The sequence below is a fragment of the Mytilus edulis genome, chromosome 10 (genome assembly GCF_963676685.1).
Source record: "Mytilus edulis chromosome 10, xbMytEdul2.2, whole genome shotgun sequence".
NCBI lineage: Eukaryota > Metazoa > Mollusca > Bivalvia > Mytilida > Mytilidae > Mytilus > Mytilus edulis.
This window is the reverse complement of record NC_092353.1, coordinates 60,721,772-60,747,119: the sequence shown is the minus strand read 5'-3', so window position 1 is coordinate 60,747,119 and position 25,348 is coordinate 60,721,772. Positions and strand designations below refer to the sequence as shown.

The 25,348-nt window shown below is 33.1% G+C and overlaps 1 protein-coding gene and 8 non-coding genes across 9 annotated transcripts; all 9 read left to right on the top strand.

The window, feature by feature from the left end:
• The first annotated feature begins 28 nt into the window (after positions 1–28).
• On the top strand, positions 29–25,348 carry LOC139491616 (small ribosomal subunit protein eS4-like). Its single transcript, XM_071279386.1, has 7 exons — positions 29–90; positions 767–847; positions 1,382–1,562; positions 15,671–15,768; positions 17,709–17,880; positions 24,102–24,231; positions 25,131–25,348. Exons 1-7 carry the CDS (start codon positions 88–90, stop codon positions 25,246–25,248), a joined length of 783 nt encoding a protein of 260 aa, XP_071135487.1. The 5' UTR covers positions 29–87; the 3' UTR covers positions 25,249–25,348.
• LOC139493556 (small nucleolar RNA SNORA16B/SNORA16A family) lies at positions 2,890–3,044 on the top strand. The gene has a single exon (XR_011657034.1). It is a non-coding gene; the product is annotated as a small nucleolar RNA SNORA16B/SNORA16A family (small nucleolar RNA).
• LOC139493557 (small nucleolar RNA SNORA16B/SNORA16A family) lies at positions 14,309–14,438 on the top strand. The gene has a single exon (XR_011657035.1). It is a non-coding gene; the product is annotated as a small nucleolar RNA SNORA16B/SNORA16A family (small nucleolar RNA).
• LOC139493549 (small nucleolar RNA SNORA73 family) lies at positions 17,950–18,184 on the top strand. Its single transcript, XR_011657027.1, has one exon. It is a non-coding gene; the product is annotated as a small nucleolar RNA SNORA73 family (small nucleolar RNA).
• On the top strand, positions 19,245–19,465 carry LOC139493553 (small nucleolar RNA SNORA73 family). Its single transcript, XR_011657031.1, has one exon. It is a non-coding gene; the product is annotated as a small nucleolar RNA SNORA73 family (small nucleolar RNA).
• LOC139493551 (small nucleolar RNA SNORA73 family) lies at positions 22,294–22,513 on the top strand. The gene has a single exon (XR_011657029.1). It is a non-coding gene; the product is annotated as a small nucleolar RNA SNORA73 family (small nucleolar RNA).
• On the top strand, positions 23,035–23,255 carry LOC139493552 (small nucleolar RNA SNORA73 family). The gene has a single exon (XR_011657030.1). It is a non-coding gene; the product is annotated as a small nucleolar RNA SNORA73 family (small nucleolar RNA).
• LOC139493550 (small nucleolar RNA SNORA73 family) lies at positions 23,777–23,997 on the top strand. The gene has a single exon (XR_011657028.1). It is a non-coding gene; the product is annotated as a small nucleolar RNA SNORA73 family (small nucleolar RNA).
• Positions 24,661–24,894, top strand: LOC139493548 (small nucleolar RNA SNORA73 family). Its single transcript, XR_011657026.1, has one exon. It is a non-coding gene; the product is annotated as a small nucleolar RNA SNORA73 family (small nucleolar RNA).

Here is a 25,348-nt window from a genome sequence, read left to right as displayed (position 1 = left end):
TAAAAAGGATATAACAACAGATCATTGGGACGTCCATTTTCTCTTCCATTGCATTCTGGGAACTTCCTTTTTTGTAAGGTAACCAACATGGTGGGTTCAAAATTATCGAAAGCGTGATATAAATCCATTGCATCCTAAGTGATCCGACTACACATTTACAAAATAACAGCTTAAACATTAAGTTAACATATCTAAGATCAAACGTGTAACTCAATTATTTCAATATGAGCCTTACATTACAGAAGAAGTTTGGGTAAATGATCCATACCTGAAATTTATAAATATATTGATGGAACTTGACATCCGTTAAATGGTATCGATAACATTGTCGAACTATTGAGAACAGTTATGAAAAGCATAAAATCGTCTAGCTCAAGGATTCATTAAAACTCTTGTTCGTGAATTATGATGTGTATTAAAATTATGCACGAGTGATGACACGAAAATTTAGCACGTTATAGAAGTTAATAACCAAAGAGTTAATAACAAGGTACTTGACAGTTCTTGTCTACTGCAGTCCTAACATCCATTATAAAAATCTGCAAATATATATGACCCTAATTAAGACTTCAATGTTCAGTTTAGGTGTGATCTTGTCAATATGACTGTCGGGTTGAATATATTTGAAGTTTTACACTCCTACCTAGGAGTCTACTCCCGTATTTGGAAGAAAAAGAATATCACTGACACATTATCCAATTATAAGTTTTAACAAATGTTCATCTTAAGTGGCATTTCTGTTATAACCTTGTATTTTCTTTTTCAGGGTTATCGAGGGCGTAGAAAGTGTCTTAAACGTCTAACTGCACCAAAATCATGGATGCTGGACAAAATGAGTGGAGTGTTCGTAAGTAAAATTGTAACAGTACAGTGTGTACTTGTAGTCTCCCACTTTAATTTCTACTATGGTAACCTATGTGTACCTGATGATGATGACTTGAACATGAATAATCTAAGACTGAATACTTAAATTTTCAAGCCTTTGCAATTAACCAGGTACTTTTCAGATCATCTGGAGCAGCTTCAGCTTATGGCAATTTTAATTAGGGAAAGATATCTAGAAAGTACTATTCAGCTTTTACAACTAAATGGATAAGAGCCTGGATTCCAAATTCAATGTGCTTAACTTGTTTCAGTTGTACTTGTTTACAAAAGTTTTATTAAAAAAAAGGAATGTAAACAACGGAATTCAATCTAACCTTGATCAACTGGAAAAGTGAAAATTGTTCTAAAAGCTTAATAAAAAACTTAAAAAAAGACTAATAACCTGATGTCTGTATGCTATGACAAGTGAAATTCTTTTCAAAGGGGTAAAAACTGCTTATGAAATAAAAAAACAAAAATGTCTCAATATTTGTGTGTTCTTTTTATCATTATACAGGCTCCACGACCGAGCACAGGTCCTCACAAACTAAGGGAGTCACTGCCCTTGATTGTATTTCTTAGAAACAGACTAAAGTATGCTTTGACATACGATGAAGTAAAGAAGATCGTACACCAGAGATTGATCAAAGTTGACGGCAAAGTCAGAACAGATATGACATTTCCAGCAGGATTTATGGGTAAATTGTTAAACTTAAAATACAGTCTGACATTTAGGTTAAAGGGGCACTAGCTACGATATATATAAAAAAAATAAAGTATGATTTTTTTTTTATCAATCATTAATCAAATTGGAATAATGAAATAATAATTTGCTTTTAGCAATCAATTTCCTTTAATTTTGTTGAAATAAGCGATTAAACATAATTTTTGACTGATTCACTTGCAAGTGAAAACGTCATCATCATTCTAACCGGTATTCATGTGAACTTCAAGTTAACCCCTAGCTAGAGATTGACAACGCATGCATTGTACGTGTACTGGTTATTTAAAGAAAAAGAATGTCAACAATGAAAGTGAAACTACGGTAAATCATTTGATTACTAATTCGATGCACATAAAATCATTCTTGTATGGTTAAAAGCAATGAGAAACATCTATTTTTAATCTATAAAATAAAATCAAACAGACCTATAAAAATGCAATTGCACGTGTTGGTTTAATCTATTCGTATCTTTATTTTTGTTTACATCGCTTATATGGTCATCTGAGGTCAAATCGATAGTTAATTAGATGGCGTCTGGACTAAAATACACACGAAACGAACCTATATATTATCTACCCCATGCTCTGTTAACTGTTTATTTTAGACTTTTGATAGTTTGGATAAATGTTTTACATTGTTATAAACCAAATATGAGAATTTGAGTCAAATCGGTTACAATGAATTTGACAGCTAGTGCCCCTTTAACAAATTCATGAAAATCTTCACTTTTAATTGGGTTATACATATATCTCAATTATTGCAGGTGTCAATCAACAGTGGTAAAATTATTATATTAGTTGTCTGTTTCCTGATTCAGTACCAGCACCATATTGCAGAGACATGAACATTTATTTAAATCTGACACCAGCAACAAAAAGGAGATAGATAACATGAATAAATTTCCTACATACAAAGCACTTTTCTGGATTTACCTTCATAAATAAATATAAGCTAAGGGTATCGCTAAGACGAGTCCAAGAGTCCTGGACTCCTCATTTTCAAAACTGGCGAGTCCAAAGGTGCATCAAGTTTGAAATATTTTGTACAAACTGAACACACATAACATTTTATAGCAACAGTTTAATGTCAATCTGCATTTCTTGTGACTTTATTGCTCTATCAGGTCATGGAGGCTTAAATGATCAGTTATATTGCAATACAATATCATCTTCTTACTGTTATACTGTGACACCATTGACAAAATTGACAAGTCCGCGGACTGGTTCAAAAGTCCTTAGAGAAAACCCTGAAATCAACAAATTTGCATTGATGAAGTGCTGTATTAAAACAAAAACTAGCTATTTAGGCCCTATCGAAGCTGGAAAAGATTATAATGTCTTGTTCAGTCAATATGAGGCCAAAAACAATACCAGTCTACGGTCGCTTGCTGACTTGTGTCTGCATAAGCATTACCAAAGGCTTGAACAAACTACCTATATGCAACATTTTAACATGTTTTTAAGTACTTTAACATGTTGGGTTCACTAACTGAAAATTACACATTTATTTAGATTACATTGGGTGTGCAGATAAAGGGAATATCTTTGGTAAGCTTGCTTGTTAGCTGAACCGCGAAGTCATTATTAAGTAGGGTATACTACCCTCCTTGCAAAGTAGTCTTATCCTACAGACAGATCGATTGGTTATCTGTTGGACTAGTTGACTCATATAGGAGGATAGTTTACACTGGCAGACCTATTTGGAAAATCACCGTGATTTTTGTAAAAAATTCGGTGTTTTTGGACAATCTGCGCGGAACGGATAATAAATAGAGGTTCATCGTAAATTTTCCGTTTTACAGAATATTTTGCGGTTCTCCGGAGATTTTCCATGTCTCAGGGAATTATCCGTTTGTCCGATAAAACGGGTGTGTATTGAGTCATTGATAGAACCAGTGATGCGTGAGCGACGGTTATTAAAAGGTCGGTTGTATAATCCGTTATGCGTGAGCGACGTTCAATCATTAATTGATCGTTGTATAATCCGTTAAGTGTGAGGGACGGTTGTATTGAGGTACAGATTGTGATATATGTAGAAGTTTACAGAACTACTAGTATCATTAATCGATTGAGATATAAGGAATTTTCAAAAATTTATCACATATGATAATGTTTCTGTAAATTTAGAGAGAAACAGATTATATATTTCTCGGGGTTAAAGGTTTACTTTTATGATGGAAAAATACATGTGTATTTCTGAGGCCGCAGATCATTTAAACTTCATTGGCAAATAGGAATTTTTAAAACGGTCTTGATCACCTGCTGATCCATTAATCTTTCAGAATGAAATGCACATTTATACCTCTTGGGGTTGAAGGCATATATTAGCAAAATTAACAATATGCTACGATGAGATAATAACTAGTTGCGAATTTTAGTCCGAATGTGTATATATATATGAGCATATGGACATACATTCATCTTTATAATTAATCAGTTCATCTGTCATTTGTTTTATTAAATTACTTTTCAATTGTGGTATAAATACAATTTTATCATTGTGTAAGACGATTTGAGAATAATGCTTTCATCGTAAATACTTCAGAAATTATAATTGATTCAAGAACCGTTTATTGGAACAAAAATAAAATGAACGGCCTGGAGGAAGTTCTAACCTTAGTTGATATCAGGGGTCAATTGGTATAGCAGTATGTTACGTAATACAACGATCGTCGATGCATAATATGCATATGTATGTATATAGTATGCATGCAACTGGATTTCGACAACTCGTTGGTTGTCTTTTAGACAAAGAAGTTCCATTTTAAAGATACTGAAAGTACGTCAATGCACGTCTTGTAAACTAATCTGTTACTTTTTAAAATATATATAAGTTATATTTAAAAGATTGGATGGTTATTTCACACGTATCAAAGTTCTTCTGTCATCATTACTGTTTTTCAATTATTTTTTGAGAGTTCGATCTTAAAACTAAGTTCGTCCTGACATTTATGGAATATTTGCCACTGGAAGTTAAACAACCAACAATCAATCATCTTATTACAAAATTTAAAATATGCCTGAGCGATAATATTCTTTTAAATTTTAATGTGAAAGACAGTTTCTCCATTTATAAGAAGGCACTTCCAGGTCTAATGTTAAGTGTATCTAAATCCCGGGATTGAGATTTATTTACTATACTAGCAAAAAAAAAAGAAAAGAAAAGAAATGATGATACGTTTTTTTTTTAATAATTAATATATATAATTAACGTTAAAAATATATGTAATTAACTTGATCTAAAACTTGACCTCGCTCATAATAGAGAATGTTAAAAATCAATTGTGTCGACTGCACGGGATTGTCCAACGGCGGGAAATACCCTGTAACTATAAACACAGGTGATGTTACTGACCGATTGTGGAATGTCAATTAAAGGGTTAAAGTGATGTGTAATGATTGACATTATTGTGCGCTTGAAAGTTGAGGCTCTAGTAGGTTCATTTCAATTGAAAATCGAAAATCTAAAATCATTTTTTTTTTCAAATCAACGATGAAGTTTTGGATATTATGGAAGGGATTTTTTTAAGGACAACGGAGGTACCTTAAAAGTCTATAGGAAAATATACAATTAAAATAATATAAAACAATTTCGAAGGTCACAACTTGTATCTTGTAAATCAATGATAAAGCGACTTCATCAGTATTAACAGTTATAAGATTGCAATCAGATGACTTTTAATTTTGTTTGTGTTTCAGGAGTGGGAGTGTATAAGATTACCTTATATTACAATGTTTGTTTATATTGCTTGACCCTTATGGGTGTAATTTTGCAATAAAGATTAAAAATATATATTTTGGATGTTCCATTCTCAGCATTGTTTCTGGTCTTGTCTGTTTGTTTGTTCGTTCGTCCGTCTGTCCCGCTTCAGGTTGAAGTTTTTGGTCGAGGTAGTGTTTGATGAAGTTGATATCCAATCAATTTTAAACTTAGTACACATGTTCACAATGATATGATCTTTCTAAATTTAATGCCAAATTAGAATTACCTCATTTCCTCAGTCCATTCAGGGACTTTCTATACTAATTAAAGATAGTCCTTGGTCTGTTAAACATAGAAAATGATAGTGCGGATTGGGCATCCGTGTATACTAGTGACACATTCTTTTTTTTAATTTATTAAACTTGTTCTCAGTGGCAGATCCAGATTTTTTTTATATATAAGGAGAGGGGAGACTAACTGATAATGTCATGAGAGGACCAGCTCCAGTCATTCTCAAGTGATTCCCTATATAATCAATATTTATTTTTCAACAAAAGGGGGCGGACACCGTGTCATTCCAGTGGCGGATCCAGAAATTTTCATAAGTGGGGGCCCACTGACTGACCTAAGAGGGGGCCCGCTCCAGTCACGCTTCAGTGATTCCCTATATAAGCAACCAAATTTTTTCCCCCTAAATCCGCCTATGCATTCCCCCTTTATAGCCGACTGAGAAACTCAAAGGGCTGTTTAGGCAGTCTATGTCGTCAAAAGCTTCTATGTGTTGTATAGCCAGTCATTGAGTCAGTGTCGTTAAAAACCTCCATGATATCAATCAATCAAATCAAGACTATTAAAAACTCTCATCAACGCCATTCCCCACTAAATCCGGCTCTGGTTCTATTAATTTCATTACTTCTTCAACATAATAGTATCGGGAGCATGTGAGTATGGTAGCACTCCGTAGATAGGTCTGTAGTTTTGCATGTATGACACTAACAGTTGGCCTAACGTATTAGAAGGCCAGGGTTGGAAGGTTATTCAACATTCTGTGGCTCAATTGTAACTATATTTTCTGTGAAGTGCTACCTAAGCCGTGGCCTGGTGAACCCTACCCATTTTTTTCAAAGGATTTTCCAATAGCACATCGAAACACTTCCAGCATTCTATATTTTTTTCACCAAAAAAATTGTACCTCAGCATAATACAGGTCATGAGGTACATTTGTTTGAGGAGGGGGTTTCAATTACTGTTTAATTTCCTGTTACTACGAATTTTCGGGATTTTTTTTTCATCAGATTTGCCCTGTTGTCTTTTCTTTTAACTCCGTGTAAACCCTCACACGCGATGTTTACAGAATTATTTGTTTGTAAAATTAAATTTGTTGTATTACCTCTTTTATCAAAATAATATTTAGTTAGCTTTATTAGTGCCTTTTCAAAGTCCAAGCATTGAACATTGCAAACACATATAAATATTTTCAAATGAATTAGAAAATATCTTCCCAAATCGACAGAACGAACAGAGAGATATTTGCCACTGGTCTTTACCCAGTTAACGATTCACTCTTAAATGCATTTCTCAAAAAACGATGGGAAACAGAAAAAACCAGACTATATCTTTTGGATAAACAGCCAAGGACATTTCCAGACATGAATATAACTGCATGGACCATCGCTTAAAAGTTTTGTGACAGAACAGACTTACAACTTTACTATAGTACATGTACAGTGCTTAGAACTCTCATAATTTTACTCCAGTTTACATAGTGCATTATTTTATGTTTTATGATAACAGAACTTTGTTTTATCAAGGTTTATCATAACTCGTATGGTTTTATGATAACTGATTTCTGAGGAATATGTGTAATAATGTAAACTTTATTTAAAGATACGTTTTTTCCAATTGGCGCTAAAGAAAAGCACCATATGAATATTCATGAACCTACAACGATTGCTCAAAATCGTGATTTAAAAATCCTGTTTGTGAGATGTAGATTCATTTTAATACCGAAATTTCGTCTATATATTAAGTTTCACAAGTGTATAACACGGAGAAGCTATCAGAAGGTACATTACTTCCATTTTGTTTGGGTGTGAACCATCGATGTTTACAGCAATATCAAAGAATAAGATGATGATGGTAGAAAGAACTATGGGCGTCGTGTGGCAAATATTACATGCATATCGGACCATGAGTTGTCAATCTGTATGAAAAGATTTCCAATACAAACATATTATTGAGAAGGAATGTTTACATGCTCTCGTACTAGTATTACAGGGTTCTTGTGTCGTTCACCTTAGACACACATCTTTTTAACGATGTTTAAAAAAAAAAGACAGAACCAATTTAATGTCATATATCCCTATTTTTTAATATAACTATAACAAGAATACCCCTATTTAGCGGACAAGCAGTTTATTCTTTTTTCTGTTATTGAATATTGAATACCAAGAAGGAAAGTAAATCCCGAAATTAATTTGAAACTTTGATACTCAATAGTTTTCCAGCAAAATATTCACAACCCTTGGGGATAATTAGTGTTTGTCCAGTGGCATGTATAACATGCATGTCGGAACAGGAAATTTTGCATAATGTACTTTCAGAACCATGTTCATATCATTATACATTATAGCCAACAATTGAGACGACAACTCCTTCCTTTGTTCGAGAACAATCTTGTTGAAATAGAAATCTGTGATTTTACTATGTCCATAACTTCGATGAACCCAAAGCAAGTTAAATATCGACCTGTATTTAATTCAAATAAGTTCTCTTCTTCTTCTTCGTCCATCGACATCCCATGATAACATACTGTTGTCATACGAGGACTAGTTTATTTACAGAACTTTTAACCCAAATAAACAAAATGTATGTTTCTTTCTTATGTTCAATGTAAAAATGTATATAATTTTGAATTGCAACAATCTATAGTTCCGTCACTTTCTATCAAGGCGTATTAAAGAATGGTCGATACGTGCGTACATTTTTGTTAAATCAATATTTCTTGTACGTTTCAAACTGTCCTTCACTTTTGAGAACGAGTACTTACATTTCCCCAAATTTACCCTTGGAAAAAATGTGAAAACAGATTTTTATTTTATCAAATCTTTTTTTTTTTGAATTATTTAGATTTTTATAAATAATATTCTTTACAACAGAAATGTAATTTATAAACAAGCTTATGCGTTTAGTAATGACTAGTATATCGGACACGCAAGACAGAGATTTATACTATACACCTGATAGTTCAAAATGGAAAGTTTCAAGTTATCGGTCGTATACACTGATCAATACCCTTAGAAGTGAAGCGATGCATGAACTTGCAAGTCCGACAGGAAATCGCTTGAATACCTGAACGTGTCACCTCACAATACATTTGGGAGTAATACCTTTAGCCATGCTGGTGATCAGACAAGGGAAGGTACAAATTTATTTAAATAAGTTTATTACATAAAAGAATTATGAACAAATTAGATTTTCGAAAACAATTTTCACGGAACACTTATTTACGCTCATTTATGACTTTGAACTATGACTTTTTCACCAATTCCCATATAAACAGTTAAGTAGACAGACCTTGGTTACCACGGTATAGCTGACTTATATTAACCCTTAAACCAAATTTCAGAAATCCTAGTATTGTAGTTCCTGAGAAAAATGTGACGAAAATTTTTCAACTTGGCTATCATGTGTAAAATCAAACAAGTGTTCGGTAAACAGGAAGTTGTTGAGTGATGAATCTGAAAACGCATCAAGTTCCAAGTATAGCTGACTTATATCAAGCCTGAAACCAAATTTCAGAAATCCTGGTAGTGTAGTTCCTGACAAAAAATGTGACGAAAAATATTCATGGGACGGACGGACTGACTGACAGACTGACGGACGGATGGACTGACGGACTGACAGAAGGACAGACAGAGGTAAAACAGTATACCCCCCTTTTTTTCAAAGCGGGTATATAATTAAATATCTTACAATGCAAAGCTAGTTGTTTGCGATGTGCGATGATGCGTAGCTGCATGGTAGATTACCACGTGAATTAGATCATTTTGATTATCTTTGAATTCACCACAGTCGCTTGAATTTGAGTGATATATGTATGAAAAAAAAATACTGTTATATGTATAATATATATTTATCATATGGGTGTGATAAAGGGTATGCGATAAAGGGTGCGCATCAAAGTTGCGCGATATGGATTAAACAACAGGCTATTTATCACATATGCAAAACTACTGTATTTACTACTAAACATATGATAAATAGAGAATAATACATGGCAAAATCCGTATCATATGCCGTATCACCCTCGACCAATATCATCCCTCGGGCCTAAAGGCCCTTGGGCTGATATTGATGTCTCGGGATGATACGACATATGATACGGATTTTGCCATGTATTATTCTCTATATATTATACATATTATATATTATACATATAACAGTATTTTTTAATTTTTTTTTTCATATATATTATACATATAACAGTTTTTTTTTATTTTTTTTCATACATATATCACTAAAATTCAAGCGACTATGAATTCACGAACACGTGGCTGTTGACACATTACACACAATATACTTTAAATACCTGGGGCAATTTACACTTCTGGTTTATTGTCCCTTTAACCAGCCAGTGTATCTGTGTATGATGTATTTATCTACCGTGCAAGGGTTGTGCAGCCAGTCAAGGTCGTTAAATGTATCTCTAGCTCCATTGACAGACTCCCATAATATATTCGAAAGCGGATCCCGGATTTTGAAGAAAAAAAAGAATGTGGAAGGACGTAAAGACAACATTACAAATTGGACTAGTGTACATGCAACATTCAATCTATTTCTTGTGTGACAGTTTACTGACTGTCAAACCCGTGTTCAATTTATTATTTTGATATGGTTCCATCATTCGAAAATAAGTTATTAAAATCTCAGTAGGCTAACACAAACTACTGGATTTTACCCACAGAGTGCAACAAACACAGGTCACGGAAATGGTTTCTACTACTTCAAACTTTGGCAATCTAAAATAAAATCTAATCAGTCAATTTTACAGTATCACAATTTCATGTAACAGAAGAAGATAGTGCCTTGAAGATAGCTGAGTAAAATAAATATTTTTTTAAACAAGATATATGTAGGGAGCTCTATTTTTAACCAACCCGCGCATGAACAGATTCATTTTTTCTTGTATTTACTTCCTGAATGACACAACTCTAGAAATGTTTGCCACTGGACATCAATTTAAAAATTAAATAGAATCAGACAGTCAGGCTCGAGCAAAAAACCTTGAGAACGGAACTTTATAGCAAGATATATACTATAGTGTATACAGATTGTATTTGAACACATACGAGGGTCTTGAATATTGTCTTATAGTTGTAAGTAATTTTTCTGTAGTCTTCATATTTTCCCCCATTATTCTATATTCTTTGTTTTCTTGGTGTCTATTTTATTTACTTTTTTGGCCCTTTGTTGTGCACTTTTTGTCCCTATATATTCTCTCTTCTTCTATATAAATCCTATTCAAACCCTTATAAACATACACAATCAAAATGTTCAACTCAAAACCCCAGTTGACTTGTCATCCATGGAGTTTTTCTCAACCGTTGAGAATATAACAAATGCTAAATGAGTCCGTTTAAAAAAAAGATGTGGTGTGATTGCCAATGAGAAAACTCTCGTTAAGAGACCATATGCCACAGAAATTAACAACTATACATGTAGGTCACCGTACGGCCTTCAACAATGAGCACAGCCCATACTGCATAGTCGGCTATAAAAGGAGAAAAAGTCTAGGAGTCCATTACTGATATTACATATATATATGATTAATGTATCACGTATACGTCTGATGCTTAATTGTTGGCTCTGCTGGAAGGCAAAATATTTAGCTCTTTACTGACTAGTATTTAACAACTGAAACTAGATAAGTTATGAAAATCAAGGAATCTATACATGCTATAACAGCAAATTTAAACGGAACCAAAACGCAAATTAGTAAAATAATAAGTATACAACTAGCATTTCAGCATTTTAATATTGGTAATTATTAATGATGTAATGCGTAAATAAGTTATCCTACACAGTGGAACAAATGGGAAGCCAAAGTACGTTAATGTCTGGATTAATCTTCTGCAAAAACAATGTCATTTTGTTTATTTTATCTGGTTAAATCTTCTGACATCAGACTCGGACTTCTTTAGAACTGAATTTTAAATGTGCGTATTGTTATGCGTTTACTTTTCTACATTGGCTACTAGAGGTATAGGGGGAGGGTTGAGATCTCATAAACATGTTTAACCCCGCCACATTTTCCCGCCTGTCCCAAGTCAGGAGCATCTGGCCTTTGTTAGTCTTGTATTATTTTAATTTTAGTCTCGTGTGTACAATTTGTAAATTAGTATGGCGTTCATTATCACTGAACTAGTATATATTTGTTTAGGGGCCAGCTGAAGGACGCCTTCGGGTGCGGGAGTTTCTCGCTACATTGAAGACCTGTTGGTGACCTTCTGCTGCTGTTTTTCTATGGTCGGGTTGCTATCTCTTTGACACATTCCCCATTTCCATTTTCAATTTTATTTCAATAAACTGACTTAAATAAAATTTAAGCAAGTTAAACTGTAAGCTTGCCGCCGTTGATACCCCCGCCGAAATATTTCGGTTCACAGGAAGTTGTTGAGAAATGAATCTGAAAACGCACCACACGGTACAACTTACTTGCATAAACCCTGTAACCAAATTGATAGATACGAAAAAGATAGATACGAAAAAAATTTACTTAAATAAATGTTTACATGTAATGTATGACGTACTTAAAATCATCTTTGTGTAAAGAAACGTTTGAATTGGCTGATCTTTTTGTAAAGCATGCTATTTTGACGGTTACGGATTCAGACTCATTAAAGATGCAAACGATGCAAACGGCTATGCTCGCACATGTTTTGATCATTTCTTTCAAACACATACGTTTGCAAAGTTTACATAAACTTTGACAAACTATGCAAACGCTAAAAATGCGTCTGCAGTTTGTCGTTTGTTAGTACAAACGCTGCATTTTTTTCTAACTTCAACCTGATTAAACGAAGTATTTGTTTCTACGTTTGTAAAAAAGTCTGATTACCAACAACATGTGCATGCATTATTGAAAATTCAAACAGGGTCATTAAAGATTTATCAAACGATGTATTTGTTTCTACTCGTGTAGAAAACAGTAACACACGCGACACAACGTTTACAAAATTCTTGTTAGAAAGAAATGCGGCCTAAGAAAAATCTTGTTAGAATCACAAGAAGTCTTGATAGGTCGTAAAATAAACTTCCCATCACTTTATTCTTTTCACATGTCAATTTAAAAAAAAAATTCGCAACGATGTCATAATTGAAAGCACGAGGAAGGCTGGCCAAAATGTTCAACTTGCGGCTAGTGATTGACAGGTATGATTATATCTTGGGGCTCTTGTGGAGAGCGTGGTGTCGGACGGGAAAAAAATTTCCAGTATTCATATATATATAAATGTCGATCTGATGTGGAAAATTGTGAGTTTTTTTTTAATAGCACAAAGAAAAAGACGTTAGAAGAGTAACAATGTGTAACTATAAACGAATTACTCGTTTATAATCTACGAGACTGATCAGATCGAAGTTTGATAAAAAAAAAAAAAAAAAAAAAAAAAAGCATTCAATTTCAAACCTTCTTGGTTTGAGAAAACATGTTCAATGTATACCTGCAAATATGTCTTAATAAATTATATTGTGTATTTAAATTATCTCCATTGAATACAATACAATTTATTAAATGTATCTATGATATCCTCCATAAATAAATATCTGAACAGGTAAAGTTAAATTCGGATCAACAGATTGATTTACGACCTTCCGCTTGTCCATGTTGTATTGCAAAAATATCACAGCAGGTTTTGCTCACATTAGACAAGTGTCAAATCAGTATGACATAATGTCGGATTACGGCATCTGCAGTAATTAAGAGTCTGTTTTTACTGTTTTTACAGGAACTGATTTATCTTAACATGACAATAAAGAAGAATTTTGTAAGGTGAACATATTTGTAGTATTGCAAAGTTACCACGTGCATTTTCCTGTTCATTGGTCACATTTAAATAGATTATTCTTTATTGAACTAAATTCGATATTTAAATTGCAAGTAACTTTAATATCAAAACCACCGCTTTTTATTTCTCGACTGAAAAGGGTAATAAGACGGTTATTTTTATCTGACTGTAAACAGTGTATATAATCACAACGATCTATTAATATCCGTTGCTCACAGATAACGGATTATACAACGATCTATTAATAACCGTCGCTCACGCATCACTGGTTCTATCACTGACTCAATACACACCAGTTTAATCGGACAAACGGATAATTCCCTGAGACACGCGGATAATTCCCTGAGACACGGAAAATCTCCGGAGAACCGCAAAATATTCTGTAAAACAGAAAATTTACGATGAACCTCTATTTATTCTCCGTTCCGCGTAGATTTGCCAAAAATCGCGGTCATTTGCCAAATAGGTCTACCAGTGTTACCTAACCTAATAATGACTTCACAGGTTAGCTAGCAAGCAAGATAACCAAATATGTTACCTTTACCTACACACTCAATGCAATTGCCTGTAACTTCAATCATTTTATTTGACAATTGAATGTATATTTTTTTCAGTCAGTGAGAAGGATAAACTTGCATGGTTCTGAAATTTGTCCGTTAAATTTGGGAAAGATGAATACTTTTTCTACATATATACTATTTCTCCATCAGACAAATATTTTTCAATTGATGATGACTTTTCACTGTTAAGCAATCCCAAGATTTACACAATACATGTAATTGCATATTAGTTTGTTTGCAAAGTTGCAACAGTTATAATTTGTCTTGTATGCTAAATGAAAGGTTAAATTATTAAGAACAAAATAGTGTCTTCTAATGGAATTGATGAACATTTTGAGTTGATTATAAATTGCTGTTATCATTGAATTTTCTTCTTAAACAATTGGTACACTAGGCCCTATCGAAGCTGGAAAAGAATTATTTTGTCTTGTTCAGTCAAAATGAGGCCAAAATCAATACCAGTCTACGGTCGCTTACTGACTTGTGTCTGAATAAGCATTACCAAAGGCTTGAACAAAAGCCATTGGATCAAACTAAAATCCTTTGGTTAAATGTCAACGTTTCAATTTTAAATTCTTTTATTATACATGTTCGGAAAAACCAATAGTACCTGTACCACTTGTTCTATTGATTCCTTACATACATGAGCTTGATAAAGAATGGCAGTATTGTAGGTCACTTTCCTTTTCCTAGCTGTTTAAAGTTTTAATAACGCACATACATTTCTTAATCTCCCATTTGATAGAATAATCCAGTGCTTGTATTATTTATCATGATTTTATTTTTAGTGTGTAGCTATTAGTTTAAGAGTTCCAAGTGGTGAAGATGAAATAATCCTATTGTAAATGTTACATACCCAATTGCAAGTTGGAAGACTTGAGGAATATCTGTCTTGCAGAAGACAACAAATATGTTCAAATTGTCACAACTAGTGCCGCAGGGATAGAACTTAAGACTTTTGCAATGGTAGCCCACAGCTTAAATTTTGTAGCCCACATCTATAGTCTTTTACAAGAAAGGCAGAAATTTATGTAGCCCACACCAAATTTTAGGGGCCATTGGCCTGTGGGCCCCTGCAAATTTCAAATCCAGTGACAGTCTAATTTTTGGAAAGGGAGATGGGATTACTACAATCCCACCCCCCTCTCCAAAAATTAGAATTGTCACTTGATTTGTTATAAGATGGATGCCACATGTGCAGCAGATTTGGGTTTATGAGAACACCCTATTTATTGTTGGGGTTCCGTTCATGCTGCTCAGTCTTTAGTTTTCTAAGTTGTGCATTCTGTACTTTTGTTTATCTTTTCCTTTACATAAAAAATCCAGTTTGTTATTGGCTTATGACTATGTGTTTTAATGTTCCTTTGGTATCTTTTGCCTCTCTTTTAATTACAAGACTTGGACCATTAAGTTATGTCTTAAACAATTACCTAATTTAAGATATAAATGTTCATCTCAATATCCTTTCCCAAAAATTATTGTCATCCAAAACCAAATGACATTGACAATTAAGATATTAACAGCTGATTATAACACCAGGCCCTATCGAAGCTGGAAAAGAATGAATTTGTCTTGTTCAGTCAAAATGAGGCCAAAATCAATACCAGTCTACGGTCGCTTACTGACTTGTGTCTGAATAAGCATTACCAAAGGCTTGAACAAACCAGGAATAAATGAAACCAAAACAGGAGGCAGTTGTATTCTCTCAATTGATATTATGATTTTATAATTGTTTTATTCTTATTTTACAGATGTTGTTACCATTGATAAAACACAGGAAAACTTCCGTCTTCTGTATGATGTAAAAGGTAGATTTGCTGTCCACCGCATCAAGTCTGAAGAAGCAAAGGTAATTTCTTGGCCAGTATCTAGCTGATTTCATAACAATTGATTGAATGAAGATAGGCTTGATGCCTAAAAAAATCATTAGAAAATTAGATTAACAAGCAAGAAATTGATTGTAAATTGTAATTAAAGAAAAATACAATTATTTTTACAAGGTATGGGATGGACAAGGACTGATAATGTGCACCTTTCGAAAATGATGCACAAAAAAAGGTTAATCTGACAGTTCAATCTTTATTCCCAAATAAAACTGAAAGAGAACATTCAATTTCTAAACATATTTTCAGCTTCTTGCTAAATCAGGTATTTTGGACATCCATTGCACAGGCACTTGGGTCTATGATACAGATTATTTTTTTTTTTTTTTTTTTTATTAAAATATTCAATTTTTTATATTTATAATACATATCTATCACTTCTGTGCATGTCTCACCTAGTTTCGAGTGATTTAAACGACCCAGAGAAAAAAAACCAATTTTACTATCCATACTAAGAAACAAAAAGGCAACTAACTCGACGCCATTTTTCTGCTATCTATAAATAAATAGATTGACCTACCTGGATTCCCCAACGATTTCTCTAGGGAAACGTGCCTTCCTTGCCGTCAGATCGCACACATCGTTGATATTTATCAAATTGGTATTGTTCGTAACATTTTTAGTCCATCTCCAGCATATAATAAAAAGATTTTAACTTTTTTGACTAATTTCAAATTTACGTGCCCGGAAGTTGACTGTTTTTCCCGAACTTTTGTTAAAGGGAAGTAATATTTTCCCGGACTTTTTCGGAACATCTCTCCAAGTACGTATGAAAATAATAAAGTGATACGATGATTTCCGAACTTTTACCAAAAAGGCGCAACTTTCCAATTGCCGGAAAAGAATCTGTCATCATATTCAGTATATTGATTCATGATAATTTATAAATATACAAATACTCGCACAAAATTGACTTATGAGAGGCAGAGACATATATACACATGTGTATATATGTCTCTGTGAGAGGAACTAAAAAAAATTAAGCCATTAACCATTTGATCTGATATTTTTATTTATTTGGTGGAAAAAAGGGGGGTGCAAGGGAATTTACTAATATTTCCACGAAAATGTTATTGACATTGTTTTAATTATTACAAAACATGGGTCATGTTAACTGAAGTAAAAAAAAAGGGGGGGGGACAATATTTCCAAATTTTGCAGTTCCCCTTTCTAACATAAAATCAAAACTGTGATTTTTGAAAATTAAAAGATTATGACCACTAACAATCAAATTAGGGGCTTGATCTTGTTCGTTGTTCATCATATCTGTTTGTTAACATATAGTATTAGTTCGGAAGTCATCGTATCACTTTGTTATTTTCATACGTACTTGGAGAAATGTTCCGAAAAAGTCCGGGAAAATATTACTTCCCTTTAACAAAAGTTCGGGAAAAACAGTCAACTTCCGGGCACGTAAATTTGAAATTAGTCAAAAAAGTTGAAATCTTTTAATTATATGCTGGAGATGGACTAAAAATGTTACGAACAATACCAATTTGATAAATATCGACGATGTGTGCGATCTGACGGCAAGGAAGGCACGTTTCCCTAGAGAAATCGTTGGGGAATCCAGGTAGGTCAATCTATTTATTTATAGATAGCAGAAAAATGGCGTCGAGTTAGTTGCCTTTTTGTTTCTTTAGTATGGATAGTAAAATTGGGTTTTTTCTCTGGGTCGTTTAAATCACTCGAAACTAGGTGAGACATGCACAGAAGTGATAGATATGTAATATAAATATAAAAAATTGAATATTTTAATAAAAAAAAAAAAAAAAAAAAAAAATCTGTATCATAGACCCAAGCGCCTGTGATCCATTGATGCAACTTTTTTTTAGGTCTTTCTGTATTTTTAAAATGCATGATATATTTGCACATTATTCATTATATAATATATCTTGTATTTCAGTACAAACTGTGCCGTGTAAAGAAAGTTGGAGTAGCTTTGAAGGGAGTTTGCTATGTTGTCACACATGACGGACGTACAATTCGTTATCCAGATCCATTGGTCAAAGTCAACGACACAATAATGGTTGACATTGCAACTGGAAAGATTAAAGATTTCATCAAGTTTGATTCAGGTATATGATCACACACTTATAAAACTTGTTAGAAGAAAAAAATGCTGATAAATTGAGGAAAGAAAATTCCCAATGTTGACATCCTGGCGTTTCTGGCTTTTGTCAGAATATGCTAGGCTCTGTCTTTGTGGCGTATGGGAGCTGAATGTCTCGCAAGGACTTGATGCATATTCCCGTTCCACAACATTGGATATAAACCCAGACTTGGACTGCTCTGTACAGGTCTGGACCCCATATATTCCATCACTTTCTCATAGCTACTATGTGGCAGTTACTGAGGAAGAAGACCATATGGGGAACAAACAACTAAAAATACATTGTCAAAATATTTGCACACATCATAATTAAAACCGTCTTCCACATAATCATTGTATATGTTAAGCATCCTTTCAGAGATGATAAGTTCCACAACTTGAAGATTTGGTGTTGTTTCTTCACACCTTGTGAGGCAAATAATAAGTTGATTGAAAACATTACATCAAATATTGATTTGTTTCGGTTGTACCTTGCAATTGTGACCTATTAGTCGACATGTACATGAATTAGTTCTCTATCTGAAAATTTAAATTTTGAATCATATTGCACATGAAAAATTAAAGAAAGATTCTGGTCAAGATTCCTTAATTCTGTACATTTGTATCATATTTGCTACCCTTTCATTTCTTCATGACTTTGGTAGAGGAAACCAAAATGATTTTTGTATAGGTCCATCAAAAATTTAATAAAGAAACCTCTTTCAGGCCACAATTAAAAATATTTTGGTTTGCCCAAACCCTACCCAAGATTAAGACAGTGGGTAGGTAGGTAGGCATTTTTTTTTTTTAAAGAAATTAAGGTATTGGATGTTTATTAGTCTACATGCCTATCTGATTAAAAAAAAACTTCTTCAAATCCGGACAATAAAAGAATTTGAGTAGGCAGCTTTTTTCTGGGTAGGTAGGGTTTGGGTAAACAAACCTATTCTTTTTTATGGCCTCATCATGAAAAAAATAAGGGTAGGTTGGCAGGCTAATGTTGTTGGTTTTTTTTTATTGCAAAGTTATTAACTTCTATAAACAGGTGGAACCTTCCCAACTGATAGTGCTTGTATTAGGGTAGGTATGGTAAGCAGAAATGCAAGAATTTCTGTTTAAGGCCCTATTGATTCAAGGTTGGATTCAGTTGTAAGGGTCTTACTTGTACATGCAGATTCATTAAGAATGTTTAGTTTTCTTATTAATTTTTACTAGTCTACACAATACAGACAAATATAGACATATATATGTAAATATGATTTATTAAAACCATGCTGCATTAGACTTGCTTAAAGTTTATAAAATTTCGGCACTTGCATGTTTTTAATTTCAGTTCTTTAGATTTTTTTCACAATGTTGACATCCTGGTGTTTCTGGCTTTTGTCAGAATATGCTAGGCATTGTCTTTGTGGCGTATGGGAGCTGAATGTCTCACAAGGACTTGATACATATTCCCGTTCCACAACATTGGAAATTAACTCCGGTTTTAACCTGAACCCCATATATTCCATCACTTTCTCATAGCTACTATGTGGCAGTTACTGAGGAAGAAGACCATATGGGGAACAAACAACTTCAATATATATCAGAATATTTGCACATCAGTATGTCATGTTCAAAACAATGTATGGCAAAGTTATAGTTATGCATCATTTTAGAGATGTTGAAAGTCGTAGAACCTGACATAAGACCTTTCTTACCCATAATATTTAAAATTAAAAATGATCATGGGGTGACACCAATACAAGTTGAATTAATAATGGTCTAGTCCACAATGTTGGAAAGTGCTCATGAAATATATTAAGAAGATGCACAAAAGAACATTTGGTTGTTTGCTTACTATTACATCTCATAGGTCTTTTCATAGAGCAAACTGAAATAAATTTATATGAACAAAATTTGATAAAGTAGGTGAGCAAATAAACTTCTTTAAATGTTTTTATACGACCGCAAAATTTGAAAAATTTTTCGTCGTATATTGCTATCACGTTGGCGTCTGCGTCGTCGTCGTCCGGCGTCCGAATACTTTTAGTTTTCGCACTCTAACTTTAGTAAAAGTGAATGGAAATCTATGAAATTTTAACACAAGGTTTATGACCACAAAAGGAAGGTTGGTATTGATTTTGGGAGTTTTGGTCCCAACATTTTAGGAATTAGGGGCCAAAAAGGGCCCAAATAAGCATTTTCTTGGTTTTCGCACTATAACTTTAGTTTAAGTGAATAGAAATCTATGAAATTTTGACACAAGGTTTATGACCACAAAAGGAAGGTTGGGATTGATTTTGGGGGTTTTGGTTCCAACAGTTTAGGAATTAAGGGCCAAAAAAGGGCCCAAATAAGCATTATTCTTGGTTTTCGCACAATAACTTTAGTATAAGTAAATAGAAATCAATGAAATTTTAGCACAAGGTTTATGACCACAAAAGGAAGGTTGGGATTGATTTTTGGAGTTGAGGTCACAACAGTTTATGAATTAGGGGCCAAAAAGGGGCCCTATTAAGCATTATTTTTGGTTTTTGCACCATTACTTTAGTATAAGTAAATAGAAATCTATGAAATTTAAACACAAGGTTTATGACCATAAAAGGAAGGTTAAGTTTGATTTTGGGAGTTTTGGTCCTAACAGTTTAGGAATAAGGGGCCCAAAGGGTCCAAAATTGAACTTTGTGTGATTTCATCAAAAATTGAATAATTGGGGTTCTTTGATATGCCGAATCTAACTATGTATGTAGATTCTTAATTTTTGGTCCCATTTTCAAATTGGTCTACATTAAGGTCCAAAGGGTCCAAAATTAAACTTAGTTTGATTTTAACAAAAATTGAATCTTGGGGTTCTTTGATATGCTGAATTTAAAAATGTACTTAGATTTTTAATTATTGGCCTAGTTTTCAAGTTGGTCCAAATGGGGGTCCAAAATTAAACTTTGTTTGATTTCTTCAAAAATTGAATAAATGGGTTCTTTGATATGCCAAATCTAACTGTGTATGTAGATTCTTAATTTTTGGTCCAGTTTTCAAATTGGTCTACATTAAGGTCCAAAGGATCCAAATTAAACTAAGTTTGATTTTAACAAAAATTAAATTCTTGGGCTTATTTGATATGCTTTATCTAAATATGTACTTTGATTTTTGATTATGGGCCCAGTTTTCAAGTTGGTCCAAATCAGGATTCCATATCAAGTATTGTGCAATAGCAAGAAATTTTCAATTGCACAGTATTGCACAATAGCAAGAAAAATCTAATTGCACAATATTGTGCAATAGCAATTAATTTTCAATTGGAGTTATCTTTCTTTGTATCGAATAGTAGTTGATAATATATGTAGGAAATTTGCCAGACATGACTATGATGTCATTTTCTATTTTTATTTGCCAATAACTTTATGTAAATAACTTCATTGGAAATTTGCCAATATAAAATGTTGCTGATGAAGCTTTTTTTCCTTATCTTATCTAAAATGTTTTAGATAATGTATGTTGGAAATTTGCCAGACATGACTATGATGTCATTTTTTATTTTTATTTGCCAATAACTTTATGTAAATAACTTCATTGGAAATTTGCCAATATAAAATGTTGCTGATGAAGTTTTTTTTATTGTTTTATACAATAAACAATGTATATTCACTTTTACTACCAACCAATCTTTACCATTCAGTGATAACAAGCACTTTATTTTACATTTTAATATTTTATGATGTATTTAAAAGAGTAGTTATTGTTGCAAACTCCATTAGAAATTTGAATTGATATCAGTTTTGGAAAAAGGGAAACGGGGATGTGAAAAAAGGGGGAGGGGTTAAATTTTTCTCATTTCAGATTTCATAAATAAAAAGAAAACTTCTTCAAACATTTTTTTGAGAGGATTAATATTCAACAGCATAGTGAATTGCTCAAAGGCAAAAAAAAACTTTTAAGTTCATTAGACCACATTCATTCTGTGTCAGAAACCTATGCTGTGTCAACTATTTAATTTTAGATTTAAATAAGAAGAAATCTTTAATTGATTTGTAAAATCTTGACATTTGTTTTGTGTAAAAAAAACCATGTAATGTCAAAAATTTGATCACAATCCAAATTCAGAGCTGTATCACGCTTGAATGTTTTGTCCATACTTGCCCCAACTGTTCAGGGTTCGACCTCTGCGGTCGTATAAAGCTGCGCCCTGCAGAGCACCTGGTTGACTTTCAAAAATGACTTTTAAAAAAAAAACCACACATTTGGATATACTTAAAAATTATGGTAGGTAGGGTTAGCGGATGGGCAAGTTTTATTTTGATTGGCTTTTGTGCTTCAAGTTTGGGTTGGATTATTCTTTAATATTAATAGAAATCCTTAAGGGATGGCAAACTCCGATAGATATAATATGCAATGCAACTTCGTGAATTATTTGTATTTCCCAATGTTGATATCCTGGCATATTGATTTCTGTCAAACCATGCTAGGCTCTGTCTTTGTGGCGTATGGGAGCTGAATGTCTCACAAGGACTTGATGCATATTCCCGTTCCACAACATTGGAAATTAACTCCGGTTTTAACCTGAACCCCATATATTCCATCACTTTCTCATAGCTACTATGTGGCAGTTACCGAGGAAGAAGACCATATGGGGAACAAGCAACAAAATATATATATCAAAATATTTGCACATTATGTACCATAATGTTCAAAACAATCAATTACATAATTATATCTTTGTCCCACCTTGAAAGGCGCTTTAAATCACAACCTAACTGATGAGAGATATTTCTTAGCATCTGGTGAAAAGTGTGATTTCCAAAAAAGAATACATTTAATATTTCTTGTATCTCTGTCCTCGTTTGCAAATATTTTTCTTGCTAGTATTGTGCTTTATATTGATTAGCAAACAGAAATGATTTTGTTATTGCCTCAAGTTTTGTGTTAGTTGTGTGGTTTATTCTTTTATATTGTATTTATGATTGAGAATGGTTGGACAAAATGTCAATTTTCTTAAACCTTGTTGTACTGCAGTTATTAGAGACACCAAATAAGCAGACAAAATCATATGTGGTAACCTTGTTTATTTAGCGCAATGTTGCCATGAACCATCATTTTTTTAAAGGTATAAAAAAAATTATAGGTCTTGCAAGTTTGAACCCTTCAGAGCTTTAGATTAACCCCAATGTTGACATCCTTGCGTGTCTGGCTTTTGTCAGAATATGCTTGGCTCTGTCTTTGTGGCGTATGGGAGCTGAATGTCTCACAAGGACTTGATGCATATTCCCGTTCCACAACATTGGAAATAAACCCAGGTTTTAACCTGAACCCCATATATTCCATCACTTTCTCATAGCTACTATGTGGCAGTTACCGAGGAAGAAGACCATATGGGGAACAAGCAACAAAATATATATATCAAAATATTTGCACATTATGTACCATAATGTTCAAAACAATCAATTACATAATTATATCTTTGTCCCACCTTGAAAGGCGCTTTAAATCACAACCTAACTGATGAGAGATATTTCTTAGCATCTGGTGAAAAGTGTGATTTCCAAAAAAGAATACATTTAATATTTCTTGTATCTCTGTCCTCGTTTGCAAATATTTTTCTTGCTAGTATTGTGCTTTATATTGATTAGCAAACAGAAATGATTTTGTTATTGCCTCAAGTTTTGTGTTAGTTGTGTGGTTTATTCTTTTATATTGTATTTATGATTGAGAATGGTTGGACAAAATGTCAATTTTCTTAAACCTTGTTGTACTGCAGTTATTAGAGACACCAAATAAGCAGACAAAATCATATGTGGTAACCTTGTTTATTTAGCGCAATGTTGCCATGAACCATCATTTTTTTAAAGGTATAAAAAAAATTATAGGTCTTGCAAGTTTGAACCCTTCAGAGCTTTAGATTAACCCCAATGTTGACATCCTTGCGTGTCTGGCTTTTGTCAGAATATGCTTGGCTCTGTCTTTGTGGCGTATGGGAGCTGAATGTCTCTCAAGGACTTGATGCATATTCCCGTTCCACAACATTGGATATAAACCCAGGTTTTAACCTGAACCCCATATATTCCATCACTTTCTCATAGCTACTATGTGGCAGTTACCGAGGAAGAAGACCATATGGGGAACAATATTTGCATTGTTTGAATATTGTCTATTCAGAAAGTAAACATGGTCTTTTAAGGTATTGTTTCTAACTCAAATATCTGCTAGTGAGTAATGAATATTTCTTTACAGGAAATCTCTGTATGATAACTGGAGGCCATAATTTGGGAAGAGTTGGAGTTATTCAGCACAGAGAAAGACATCCAGGATCATTCGACATTGTTCACATTAAAGATTCTTTAGGACATAGTTTTGCTACCAGGTAAGATAACTGTTTTGACAATAATAATAAAGTAACATTATTTAAATATTCATATCTTAAATGTGTAAATTTATGGTATTGAAATAAAAAGAAATATTTAAAGTAAATCAATAGAATCAATACCGAAGTTTAAAGGATTTAATTGTTTCTTTTGTATGTTCTATCACAAGAAAGAATACACATTATGTTTGTCAAGTTTAAGGGGAATAAAAAAAAGTGAGATATCTTAAAAACTCAGTATTTCAATTGAATATTCAAAACAATGGTAATGGAACACATCAATATCAGTGTGTCTAACAAGAGTTCTAATGTTAATAATTTGTTTGTGAAATACAATTTATGCACACAAGAATGTAAAATTCTAGATATGAACAGATACAACATTGTACAATGTTACTATTATAAAACTTCGTGAATTATTTGTATTTCCCAATGTTGATATCCTGGCATATTGATTTCTGTCAAACCATGCTAGGCTCTGTCTTTGTGGCGTATGGGAGCTGAATGTCTCACAAGGACTTGATGCATATTCCCGTTCCACAACATTGGATATAAACCCAGGCTTGGACTGCTCTGTACAGGTCTGAACCCCATATATTCCATCACTTTCTCATAGCTACTATGTGGCAGTTACTGAGGAAGAAGACCATATGGGGAACAATTCTTCTTATTTTTTGTTGCTGCAATATATGTTCTTTAAAAGTAATTGATGCATAATCAGAACCACCCTGTATTTAAAAAAAATCAGATTTGGTAAGATTGCTTATGATGCAACACACCACCAGAGATCAAATGACATGTAGAAGTTTACAATTACTGTTTGCTGTATAAAAAAGTGTTGGAATTTGTTATTTGATGTTTTTCAATTTACACTACACATGTATGCTATATATTTTCAGATTAAGTTACGTTTTCATCATCGGAAAAGGAAACAAACCATATGTGTCACTTCCACGTGGTAAAGGTGTCAAATTGAGTATTGCTGAAGAGAGAGATCGCAGAATGGCAGCCAAATAAACTGTTAAGAGACTGCATCAAATAAAAAAAAAAATGGAAGAATTTGTGTCTTGTATTTTAAAAATGTATATCAAGTTACAATTACAAAATCTACATTGCA